This window comes from Aethalodelphis obliquidens, unplaced genomic scaffold, assembly GCF_003676395.1.
Source record: "Aethalodelphis obliquidens isolate GAN/ISIS:26980383/991018 unplaced genomic scaffold, ASM367639v1 scaffold20, whole genome shotgun sequence".
Lineage (NCBI taxonomy): Eukaryota > Metazoa > Chordata > Mammalia > Artiodactyla > Delphinidae > Aethalodelphis > Aethalodelphis obliquidens.
The window spans coordinates 2,729,588-2,742,206 of NW_020837964.1; the positions used below are offsets into that span (position 1 = coordinate 2,729,588).

At 59.3% G+C, this 12,619-nt stretch overlaps 1 protein-coding gene across 1 annotated transcript; it reads right to left on the minus strand.

Annotated features, from left to right (window-relative positions):
* Positions 1 to 3,767: 3,767 nt before the first annotated feature.
* FOXF1 (forkhead box F1) lies at positions 3,768 to 9,028 on the minus strand. The gene is made up of 2 exons (XM_027119059.1): positions 6,741 to 9,028; positions 3,768 to 5,300 (listed from the first exon to the last, which is right to left on the minus strand). Exons 1-2 carry the CDS (start codon positions 7,858 to 7,860, stop codon positions 5,140 to 5,142), a joined length of 1,281 nt encoding a protein of 426 aa, XP_026974860.1. The 5' UTR covers positions 7,861 to 9,028; the 3' UTR covers positions 3,768 to 5,139.
* Positions 9,029 to 12,619: the final 3,591 nt, after the last annotated feature.

A 12,619-nucleotide genomic window follows, 5' to 3' on the forward strand; every position in this document is an offset into this window, starting at 1 on the left:
CTCTGTTGGACTGAGGGGCCCAAGGAAGTGAAGGGATCTCTCATGGAGGTCCGTGGTGGGAACCTACGAAAACCAGGTCCACTGTCCCAGAGAGGAGGTGAAAGTCAGGGGTCTGAGCTGGGGCTGCTAGGAGGGCCTCGCCCCCCAATCCAGATGCAGGCAGGGGGATCAGAGGGACCCCAGTCCCTTGTGCTGCCCCTGACCATTGCCATCTCCCCGGAAGAGGCAGGAGGCTGGCAGAGGCTGGGTCACGGACCACACTTCAGCTTCCCTCTTTTATCACTAGGCCTCATGGCTGGAGGAAAATGGGTGTCCAGGAGCCATGGGGCACAGTGGTTAGGGACATGGGCTTTGTGGTCAGAAAGTCCTGGGTCTGAGTCCAAATTCCACCTCTTACCAGCAGCGTCTTGATAACGTCCCCTAACCTCTCTGAGCTCATTTCTGAATCTGGAGTCGAGAGCAGTAAGTCGTAGGACCTGCCTGAGAGGGCTGCCGAGAAGGTGGACAGAGGTGGTGTGGAGAGAGGACGGCCGCGTGGCCAGCGCAAGGCGCCTCCTGCACAAACCCGAGCCCCGCGTCTGCTCGCCTGGGCGCCAAGTGCCCCCCATCAGCTGCTGCTTAGGATCACAGCTGGCTGGGCCACTGGGCGGGAGGGGGCAGCAGAGGCCACAATGAGACTCCTTCACCGGGGTTTTCTCAGGAGCTCAGAGAATGCTGGACGAGAGACTCTAAACTTCGCACCCATCAGGACCACCTGGACATCTGCGAGCCTGTGGATTCCCGGGTCCCACCTCCAGAGATTCTAATCCAGTGACTGTCAGCACCTGCCCCTGCCCCCACGTGCAGTGTGAGCAGACACCCCTAGTATTTCTGATGCGGGCAGTTCCTGGGCCGCACTCTGAACCACCCTCAGAAGTGAAGCCCTTGAGCGCAGGGTTAGGAGATCCTGGGGAGGGTCCACATCGGAACCGAACTCCTGACTCAGCCCCACGTTAGAATTCCATCTTTGGAGCCAAGTGGGACGTCTTTCTTCTCCCTGGGAACGGAGGGAAAGTCCAGGTGCGTCATACTGGAAGATGGGGCGTCCAGCGGTTCCCAAGCTGGTTGCCCGAGTCCCTGAGCAGGAGGCCTTGTAGAATATGGGTTCTTGCAACTCGTTTGACACCCACCCCACACTCCAGGGGAGGAGGATAAGTAATGCGCACCTCATAGCCATTCCTGGCTGGGCATCCTGGGGCTAGGCTGTCCTCTTGCTCCTGGCAGGTGTCACCTCGCTGACCACTGAGGTGAGGAGAACCGAGGCTCCGAGGTAACATGTCTCACCCAGGTCTAGTGGTGCTGGAGCTGGGACTCTAGCTCCATCTTTGCACTGCTTCCAGGAGAGCTGCAGGCGGGGAGCCACTCCCCTCCCTGTCCCTAGCCCTCCAGCCCCAAAGGGCAAAGAAAACGGCAGGACCAGGCAGGCACTTCCCCTTCGGAAGCACGCACCCTGAGTGCCGACTGGTCGCTAGGCCTGCAGCTCGCGTCTGCCAGGGGCTGGGGAGCCGGGACACTGCGCCAAGGCGCCGCTGCTGCTGCTGCCGCTTGGGGCTGCGATGGCCTGCAGCCGAGGTTCAGCTGTGTCCCAGCCGTCGGCCCTGCGCAGGGAACTGCCACGGGAGGTGTAATCCACGAACAGAAGCCCTATCATGAACATCCTGGCCGCTGCCCCACCTCCTGGCCTATTGTTTTGGGGAGTATTCATACCCTTGGGGTATTTTGACTGCGGTGTTCCAGGACAGACCCCCGAAAGATGTGTGCAGAACTTTTGAATTAATTCTCTCGAAAATGTCCCTAAGCTAGAATGATACCCCTTTATGCACCCAGGGCGTGTGATTTTGCACCGGACTCAGAAGCGCCTTTGCATTTTAAGCTGGTAACTTGCACAAGCCGTGCACGCTTTTGTGTTGGCACCGGGGGTGGGAGCTTCATCCCCGTGGTCTCTGTGCGAGCCAGGCCGAAATGGGCCTTGGGGAAGACTCGAGTGAACGTGGTCTTGCTCAGGGGCAGCGGGCGGCTTCGTGAAATCTTGGTCCTGGGCGTGGAGGCAATTATGCCTGTAGAATCTGACCCTTTCGGGTGTGCCTGGAGCCACACTCTCCCCGCGGGGAAGGCTGGACTTTGCTCTCATCCCCAGGCTCCAGGTCAGGCCCCAGGCAGGCCAGGCCCATCCCTGATCCCTGGGCTGGTTTTCCTGCACAGGCCTCTCTGGGTGCGTCACACCTGGCCTGGCCCAGACGTGGGCACGCCGGGAGATCTTGCTGAAATGAAGGCGCTCCGGGGGAGATGAACAGGAGACCGGGGTTCGCCGCCGCCCCCCATCCCCCACTCTGGTCCGGCGGCGCCAAAGCCACGTACTACCAGGGCGCACCAAGGGGCCAAGGGAGTGGGTGCGGGGGCTGGAGACGCTGCCCGAGAAGACAGGGAGCGCGCCGACTGGGCTGGCATTGGGTTTCTCCTAATCAGCCCCACTTCCCCGGAGCCTCCATCCTAATTGGGGCGCAGGCTCCGATGGAGGAAGCAGGGGGCCCCACGCCTGCCTGCCTGCCTCCCTGCCAAGATTGTCCGGAGCCCCAGCACGACGTTCCTGCACTGGAGGCCTGGGGGCTTTTCTCTGGCCCCGTTCTGGGCACCAACGGGAGGCAGGGGGTGCGGAGAGGTGGCCTCTGCCCCGGAAGACAGTGCCTCCTCCGCCCTCCATGAAGCTGCTCCCTGCCCGCTGCCCAGGAGACCCGGGCCCGCCGCTTCGGCCGCCCAAGACCCCGAGGGACGGAGTCGCCGGCTTTTTCCTGTGCCCTTTATCTCGGTTTTATAGACAGCTGTTAGTTTGGGGCATTAATTGCTTGGGCGAGTTTATTGATAATTTTGATGTAACAGAGCACCGGAGAAATTGCCCTCACGTCCAGAATGTCAGATTTGAGAAGAACCAGGTTCAGAGGCTCACGACCCCACGACGCGGAGAAGCTGTGGTGGGTCTTGAACGGCTGCACCGACAATGTGACTTTATTGTGTTTGTTTTCCTAGGTAGCTGGGAATTGGAATAGAAGGAGGGTCAGTAGGGGAGACAGACTTTTTAAAATGGATTTTTCCCCTAATGATTTAGGGGGAAATGTAAGCAGATTGGAAACATGCCTATCACCTTGCTCTCCCACCAACAGCCTTTTTCCTGCTCAAATTTTACTCGCTTCTCCATTGGGGAAAACCAAGTGCAGGGCACACACACACACAAAAAAAATCCTACCAAAAAAAAAAAAAAAAAACCTTAAAAGGTGTTCCATGATTTATAACAGCTAGAATATGGGCACAGTAAAGTCTGAAACTCAAAGTACAATTCTCATTGGTCTTGGAGGGGCCAAAACAAAAGTGTAAAATATTTTACGTATATACATATATATATATATATATACGTATATATATGTTTTTTTCCCTGGGGGAGGGACAACTATAGTTTTTCTTTAAACGTTTGCTTATTTCTTTAAAACAAGAAACGACATATCGAGGGGTAGAGGGCTCTTCTTAAAAAACAGAAGCCAAGAAAAAGAGTTACTCTCGTCCAGATTTCACCTCAGCGTGAAATGAAGAGTGAAAAGAGAAGGATTAGCCAAGAAATAAAAAAGAAGAAAAAAGGATTAAGAATCATCCATACTTTAAATTTAAAAAAAAAAAAAAAAGGCTGGAGATCCCAGGCTCGTTTCTGTCTGTATTTGGAAGATATTCTCCAATCCCAATAAAATACTCATGCGATTTTATTTCTAGTTGATACAATATTAAAGGCCATGTACAAATGTTATACATTTTTATTTTTGTTCTTTTTTAGGAAAAAATACACAAAAGGCAAAAACATCCTCAAATTGTCATTTTTATACAGTGCAGAAGGAAATTTAAAATACGTGTCACAAACGCTGCACCCCAGCAGCCAAAATGCTAAAAAAAAAAAGGGGGGGCCTTCATTTTATATATATATATATTTATTTATTTATATAAAACATATGGAAATTTGTCTTTACACAGATCGGACTTAGTTTCAAATTTACAATGGATACCTAAAAAAAAAATCTACGCGGCAAATATTGCCAACAAAGTTACACCATTAATACTGATAAACGGAGGAGCCTATGCGGTGTTTCGATTATTAGGGAAAGAAAGTAGAATAAATAACAGGATGAGCCTTGCTATCGTTTCTTTAAAAGTGCCTTAACCTTTCTGCGTCACCGCAATCCTGAATCCGAGCGCTCAGCGGGCCTTCCCGGTCCCCGCGGCGCCGTGTTTTCCTCACTCTCCCACCAGAAGGTTTACAGTAGAGATCAGGAGACAGCCAGGTCTCGGGAGAAAAACACCGACCAAAAAAGTCAAAATAAAGTTAGAAACCAAACCAAAAACACTGAAGAGAAGGATGGAGAGGAAGGCGGAGGGGGACGGCAGCAGAGGCCCGAGAGCCGCCGCTTCTGGGCTCCTGGTTTCTTTCCTAAGACGAGCAGTGGCTTCAGAAATGCAAGTTATTCGCACAAGGATCCACCTGTGGTTGGTTGGAGGACTTCTGAGGTGGGGAGGGAGAAGGCGATTTCTTGCCCCCCCCTTCCCTGCAAAAGATGGCTCTGAAAGGAGACGCGCATTCCAAGACATTCTTTCAAAAAAAATTAAAAAAGATAAATACTCAACCAAAAAATAAAAGTATTTGATAATGACGGTCTGACACGTTTGCCTTTCTCCTTCCCCGACTTTTGCCATTGGAGGGGAAGAGGGGGAGAGACCTCAGCAGAATGCTTGTTTAGATGTTGAGGGTTTTTCCCCAACACAGCACCTTCTCAGCCGGTTTCAATAGGATCAAAAATAGATATTTATTTTTCAACAGCTGCAGTCAGATCAGGCCCCACCACCACCATGTTAAAGAAACTGTTGAGCGGGTGGCGGGGAGGTGCCGACAGCGGGGCTCCGTCGTTGCCTCGGGGATTCCTTTCCCGAATAATCCGGTCGGGGAGGGGTCAAACCCTTTTCTTCTGCCGACGGTTACACCTCGAAAATAAAGCAGTTTCTGGCGATGGGTTCCGAAGTCCCAGTGCTCGGCCAGCCCCTGCCCGGAGGGCCCCGGGGGCTGTGGCCTCACATCACGCACGGCTTGATGTCTTGGTAGGTGACCTGCTGGTGGTAGTAAGAGCCGCCGCCGGCTGAGTGCATGGATGAGGATGCCATTGTGTTGAAAGAGAAGACGAACTCCTTTCGGTCACACATGCTGGGCGACTGCGAGTGATACCGCGGGATGCCTGCAGGGCAGGGCGACAGGAAAGGGGACGTTAAAGGGTTAGCCTCCGGAGGCCAGAGTTCCAGGTGGAGAAGCACCTTTGCCCGAGGGGTGCACGGGGCAGGCTTGCCCGGCTCGGGCGCAGGGCTGGAGGCCTCTCCTCCACAGCGCCTCCCCATGTCTGAGTTCCCGGTCTCCGTAGGGCCGGCGCCCAAAGGGAAGATCCCCAGACACTGGCAAGGATCCCTGCTACCCTGAGCGCCTGCTGGCTGGGCCTCTCCCACCTTGGACACCGAGCCTGGGCCGGGGCCTTCCAGAGGCTGACGGGGGAAGTGGTGAGAGGGGCCGAGATGCGCCAACAGAGAAGGTCCAGCGGCCTCCACTTTCAGGGCAGCCTGGGGCCTGTGCCTGGGGCTGGGCAGCCACCTTCCAACCCCAAAGGCTGCGGTGGCCCCAGAGCAGCCAGCCAGGCCGGCAGGGGCCAACACGGGGGCCAAGGGTGGCTTCTCCAGAGGAAGGACCCTTTGAGAACCGAGCCTCTGGGACAGCTGGAGCCCGCCTGGAGTTCGAAGCCGCCCTAGCTGGGCAACCCGGTGCAGAGGGCCCCTCCAGCCTCCAGGCCCGGCTCCTCCCCCCACAGGCTGCTGACAGCTGACTCCTGGCAGGCCCCTGCTTGGATCACTCCAAGCTCTTCTCAGAACCAGGCCCAGAAGGCTGCTAGCGGGTGCCGAGATGGAGGGTTCAGAGGGGAAGATTGCTGTGCACCTTCCTGCTCGGAGGATTGGGGGTGGGGCGGTACCTGGAGACCTGAAAACCTGGCTCCTGAGAAACAGGCTGTGTGGGGGGCCTGCAACTCTGACCCTCGATCGGGTCCCCTCTCTGCCTCTGTCACCACAAAATGCCCCGACTCAATGTTCGCGTGGCCCAGGCCTGATTCCTGAAAGGCCGGGCTCTGAGCCTCTGAGCAGGCGTGCAGCCCGGCCGGCTTTGGGCCTAACTCTTCCGTCCTGCCCGGCTCAGAGCAGAGGCGGCTCTCCGGCAGCTTTTCTGGGGCGAGTGGGGAGAGTGAGCCAGCTGTCCGGGGCTGGGCCTGGCTCCATCCCGGGAACTTGCTGAGGTGTGAGGGGGCTAAGGGACCTGAGAGGACTTAGAATATTGGAGTCTAATAAGTCTTTTTGGTGAGGACGGGGCCTACCTGGCCAGGCTGGGGCAGCCAGCAGCTGGGAGTTGAAACAGAAAAGGAGAGAAAACGACATCTTAGTCTATACTGGGGGCTCCAGGCTGCACTCGCGTCTCAAATGGGGGGAGGTGGGGCTGAGAGGCACCCTGGGGAGCTTGGCACCGCACAGAAGTGGCCGCAGGCTGTGGCCCAGGGCGGTCAGCAGCTTCAGGGGGCTGGGTCTGCAGTGCACTCACAGATGTGCTCCCCTCAGGACTGGGACAGTTCAACCTCCCCACTCACCTTGCAGCTCAGCTGGGGTGTTGTGACTGTTCTGGTGCAGATACGGCTGGTCCAGGGAATGCGTGGAGAGGCTGCCGGACAGGGGGTTGGCCGCGGGGTTGCAGGGGGACAGGGGCTGCTGCTTGATGTAGGAGGCGCTGCTGTTGAGCGCCGCGGAGGCGGAGGGCGGCCAGGCGGCCGCCGAGCCTGAGTAGACGGCGTGGGGCTCCATGACCCCACCGGCGGCCGCGGGCAGCAGTGGGGAAGCAGGCACCGAGCTGTCGTGGTGCGGGTACTCGCCGGCCGCCGCGGCGCCGCAGCTGCCCATATACGAGTGGCCACTGTTGGCGGGCAGGTGGGGCACCGAGTGGCTGGGCAAAGCCATGCCGTCCACGTTGCCCGGCAAGTGGCCGTTCATCATGCCCAGACCTCCCTCCAGCGCCAGGCTGTTGGGCGGGCACGAGAGGCCGCCGGCGGAGCCCTGGAAGCTGTAGGTGTCCGGGAGGTGGTTGAAGCCGAGCCCGTTCATCATGCTGTACATGGGCTTGAGCGCCTGGCATTTCCTTCGGAAGCCGCGCGGCCGCCGCCGAAAGGAGCCCTCCTCGAACATGAACTCACTGGCCGGGTCGATGGTCCAGTAGTGGCCCTTGCCCGGCCGCCCGAGGCCCTTGGGCAGCTTGATGAAGCACTCATTGAGCGAGAGGTTGTGGCGCACCGAGTTCTTCCAGCCCTGGTAGGAGCCGCGGAAGAAGGGGAAGCGGCTCTGCAGGAACTGGTAGATCTCGCTGAGTGTCAGGCGCTTGGTGGGCGAGCTCTGGATGGCCATGACGATGAGCGCGATGTACGAGTAGGGCGGCTTCTCGGGGCGCCGGATGCCGGCGTTGGTCTTCTTGGCCTTGGACGGGCCGGACGACGCGGGGTCCATGGCCGCGCCGCCTCCCCCGCCGCCGCCGTGCGGTGGCTGCTGCTTCTCGGGCGCCGAAGACATCGGGTGGCTGCTGCCGCCGCCGCCGCTGCCGCTGCTGCTCTGCGCCGCCGACGAGCCGGGAGGAGGAGGAGGAGGAGGAAGAGGAGGGGGAGGGGGAGGAGGGCAAGGGGGAGGGGGCTGCGCGCGCGGGGCTGGCTGCACCTCTGCCGTCATCGGCGGCCACTTCTCCCGAGCGAGCCTCGGCGCGCCCTCCCCCGCCCGCTCGCTCGCTCGCTCGCTCGTCCTCCCCGAGGAGCTGATGGATCCGCGGGCGGTTGGCGCAGAGCCCCCTCTCTCTCCAGCTGCCTCCTCCCCCCACCTACTCTCCTCCCTCTTTCCCTCTCGCCCTCCCACAAGGGAAGGAGCCGAGCAGAGGCTGAGAGCAGGCTCTCTGCAGCCTGGGCGGAGGCCGCTAGGAAGCCCCCCACCGGTTTTGCGGGGGAGGCACCACCTCTCGGGCCGGTGGCCGTGCGCCCCCGCGGGGAGCAGCGCTCGGTCCCCACCACCCGCGGCGCTCGGCTCCACGACTCCAGCCGAGGCCGCCCTCTCTGCCTTGTCTCTCGGCGGCGTCTCGCGGGCCGGCGTAAGACCCTCCAGGAGTTCCCTCCCCTCCCTGCCCCCCTCCGGCCCCCGCGGTGGTGGGCGCTTAAAGGGCCCCCACCTTCGCCTCCCAGCGTCCGCCTGCAGAACCCGCCCCGCCTCCACCAACCTGGCGAGCAAGTGTTAAAGCGCCCTCGGCCCGCGGTTCAGCCCAGCTGCGCGCAGGCCCCCCGCCTTCCCTGCCCGGCCCGCGCGGAGGAAAACGCACCCCGGGTCCCGGGCCTTCCCCGACGCGTACTGCTCGGTGGCAAATCGCAACTGCAGTGGCGGCCGTGGCCTCCGGGTCGTGACCATCGCGGACGCAGCCGGTTCGGCTACGGGTCCCCGCGGCCGGCGGGCGTGTGTTCCCGCGAGGGACCGCCTACCCACTCTCCCCGCCCCGGGAAGGACTGCGCCGCGCCCGGGACTTTTCGGACTCGCCCAGCCCGGCGCGAGCGGGCGGGCAGCCGATGGAGCCGAGCGCGGGCGGAAAACGAAAGCGCAGGGCGGGTCGCTGCCGCTTTGTCTCCGGCGCCGCAGGCTGTTCGGGGAGCGAGTGAGAACCTCTGGCCTTGCGGAGACCAACATCTCACGGGCTTCCCGAACAGGCGGCCACGCTCATTCACTTACTTGTGCACTCGTGCACACACATGCATACACTGATGCACATGCAAACCCGGTAAATTTCGCAGACTCAGACGTGCAAACTCACACCCACGCGTTCGTTCCCACTCACGCGCACACGGCGCTCAGGCATGTGCGTGCCCACTCGTGCGCTCACTCACGCGCACACAAAAGGCCCACAGGAGCTTCAATTCGCACCTACTCCCACTCATGTGCACACTAGCCACGCTGATCTGAGCTCACACATAACTCAGTTGACCCCCCCCCCCAGCATACACACTGAAAACCCGCCTATTTGGCCCCGCAGTCCCTGTGTCCCCGCTTCCCAAGAGCAGGTTCCGATTTCTCGCAGATGGTAAAGGCCCTGGCAGGAAGTTTATACGGTTCAACGTAAACACATTCTGGGGGATTCTTTAATAATAATAATAGAGAATTCCGCGTGCGCGGGGGGAGTTGGCCTAATGCCCCTGTGGGCTCGGCCTGCCGCCGCCGCGGGGGCCTCTGACATTGAGCGCCAGGCCAGGTTCCGGAAAGCAGTCTGCGCGGGCGGGGAGCATGGGCCCGGGCGGCCCTCGCGCGCCGGGCTGCCCGCAGCGGGGGGCTCGCACGCAGCCTTACCCCGCCAACCTCCCGGCGCTGGGGTGCGGGCTAGGACGGGGTAGGGGGGACGGTGGCGCCGAGCGCAGGATGGCGCAGGAGCCGGGCGCAACGCCGCACGCGGGGACCCAGGTGAGTGCTGTTCGCTCGCAGACTTCGGAGGAGGGAGGCGAGGGGTGTTTTCGCGGGTTGTCGCCAGGAGCCAGGACGCCGTGCTGCGGCGCGAGCTGGGGCGAGAGGCGTGTGCCGGGCTCGGAGTGTGGCCCCGCGGCGCTTTTCAAAGCCCACCGGCCTCTCGGGTTTCTCGGGCCTCCTTGTCAACCCGCTGACGCCCCTCCTCGCTCCGACGCCTTCAGCTTCGGCGGTAGACGCCTCGTCGCCTTCGGGACGCCTGGCACGTCCATGCGAGGAGCTGGGGGTCTCGGCGGCGTAGCCTGCCCTGGCGGAGCGCGCTCGCGGGAGACTAGAAAGCCAGCTTCTCTGCGCTGCGCTTTCGCTCGGCTCCCCCGGCCTCGGCTCCGCACGCAGGCAGGGGTCGGTCGGCAGGGGAAGGGTGAGTGTGGGATGTGACCGCGTCGTGTGCGGTTGTCTTCGCGCAGGTAGACGCGCGCTGGCAGACCCACTCCCACTTCCCAGAGCCCACCCAGCACCCACCGACCGCAGGCATCCTGAGCACCGCGCACAGCCTCGGCCTCCATACGTCAGAGAACACCCCTCACACAGCTCAGGCGCCCCAACCCTTGCACGAGCGCTCTGGCCTGCCCACTGCCGAGGACATACTTTCGGTTACGTGCACACACTCCTGCGCTGCGCGTTCGCCCACGCACAGCCCGCCGCACATGCACACGCAATCGCACGCACGGCCGCTCCACTCGCGCGCGCACACGTCCACGCACACGCAATCTCACATTTCTCTCTCCATCACTTTTTTTTTTTTTTTTTCCCGCCAGACGGCAGCTGCAGGGTAGGAGGCCCCGCGGCGCTGGGAGGGAAGTTCCCGAGAAGGGGTCGCTACTACCAGCTGCCGGGAGCACATCTGGCCTTTAGAAGAGAGGCTATTGGGGGAGGTTGCCCCACTCCCAAGGCAGCGAGGGGTGCAACGCAAAGCCCCGAGGCTCCCAGAAAGTGATAGTAACCCCTCCCTTTCTCTCGCTCCTCCCCCACTGACAGGACGCTCCAAAATGAGGGGGCTCTATAGAGCATGAAGTTGGGGCCCCTTTTTCCAGTAGCCCCCTTCCCTCTTAGGCCCTCTCTAGTTGGGAGAGGGCTACAGATTCCGTCTTCAGCTAACCCACAGATCAGTTTCCCTCACTCCTGCCCATCACTGTTTCTCAGCGGCTCCCTTTGCAGGCTCCTGTGTGTTTTGGGGTGGGAAAGCTCCGGCCTTCCTGGGAGGAAGTGTGGAGTCAGGGCCCCGCCTGGCCTCCACTTACCCCGAGGTCTAACAGTAGAATAGACTTTGCCGGGGAAGGCCAGCAGTTGCTGTGCCCAGGGAGAGGCTGAACGGCCTCCGAGCCTCAGGAATGCGGCAGACAGAGGCTCTCCCCCAACCCCGCATCTCCACTGGGGCAGGAGGTAAAGTGGAGGGGAATGAGTTCCAGCTGTGTGATTTGGAGGTTCCCCCCCCGCCCCCAGTTCTGGAAAGAGCCACAGCCATGGCAAGGAGGGCTTTCCCAGGTGGCCGGAGACTAAGCTCTCGCCTCTTAAGATGCCCTGAGAGGTCGCTCCTGATCCTGTCTTTGGGGGATGGAGAAACCGAGGCCCTGGCCTGGGTCGGCCAGCGCTGCCGAGCGAGCATCTCTCTGTGGTTTGCTCCGCCTCCAAGGGCTGACTGTCGTCGAATTTTACCCTCCCAGATGCCTCGTTACAGGCCGAGAGTGGAGAGAGAGGGGTGTCTAGAGATGCTTCTGTTGCCCCCTACCCCTGGCTTTCCAGGCTCAAGGGCCCTGAGACCCACTGGAGAACTGACGGTGATAAAATAATAACCACCGCCACACACACATGACGATAATAGGATTTATCGATTGCCGGCCCGGCACCCGGTATTGAGCTAAGACTTATAAACGCCTCTCAGATGTTCTTGGTGTTTCTCTGGGCTGTGAATCCCTTTGATAAACTGTTGAAAACTAAAACCCTACACCCACCCCTTCCAGAGGAAAGATACCTGCGACATTTGTAGAACGATTTTCAAGGTTTCACCAAATGCCTGGAGCCCACCCGTGAATCCACAACCTCCCATCCACAAACCCAGGACTGTGGTTAAACACCCCAAGGATACTTGTTTAACCTTCACAGATGACCCTCCCAGGTCAATATTATCCCTCCCTTTACAGATGGGCTCAGTGACATTGCCTCACGTCCTAGGTCACGCTGCAGAGGCAGGACACAAGTCCAGGTCTGAGCAGGACCGGGGTTAAGCCTCCGGAGCACAGGGCAGAGACTGTCTACGTGCAGACTCACAACCGTGGTCCGAATTTGAGTCCAGCCTCCACTATGTAGTGATGTTGCATAAGCCATTTATGCATTTGTTCCTTGTCTTTTTTTGGCAGGGAGTGGGAGGGTGGGATTTATTGGGTGATTTTTTTCCCCAGCTTTATTGAGATACAATTAACTCATCGGGTATGTTTCAGGTGTGCAGAGTGTTGATTTGATACATTTATATGTTGCAAAATGACACCATCCCATCACGTAGTTACCATTTCTTTCTTTTGTTTTCTTTTCTTTTTTGGGGGGGGAGTGAGAACGTAAAAGATCTCTCTTAGCAACGTTTAAGTATATGATACAGTGTTGTTAGCTGTAATCCCCACGCTGTAACTTAGTGTCTTCATCTAAAAAATGGGACGAATAATGGCGTCTATTTCTTAGGGCTGTTGGGAGGATTGGACAAGACTGTGCAGAGAAAGACAGGCTCTCCAAACAGACAGAAACTAACAAAACCCCCAGGGGCCCAGCTCCAGGGACTGTCGGAGAAAACGCAGACAGGGATTCGGGCAGCTCTCTGCTCTTAGCGCAGAGATCTATCAAGAACACCCACCCATCCCAAATCCAATCTGCGCTCCAGCGCCGGCCCCAGGAACCCCAAAATGGGGAGGGGGGTGTAAAAACAGACACCCCTGCCATGTCTCCCACTCCC

Excerpts from the sequence above, each read along its gene's own strand:
- FOXF1 (XM_027119059.1), bottom strand. The coding sequence starts at position 7,860 with ATGACGGCAGAGGTGCAGCCAGCCCCGCGCGCGCAGCCCCCTCCCCCT. Across the intron at positions 5,301-6,740 it reads CACCCCAGCTGAGCTGCAAG|GCATCCCGCGGTATCACTCG; the intron begins GTGAGTGGGGAG and ends CCTGCCCTGCAG.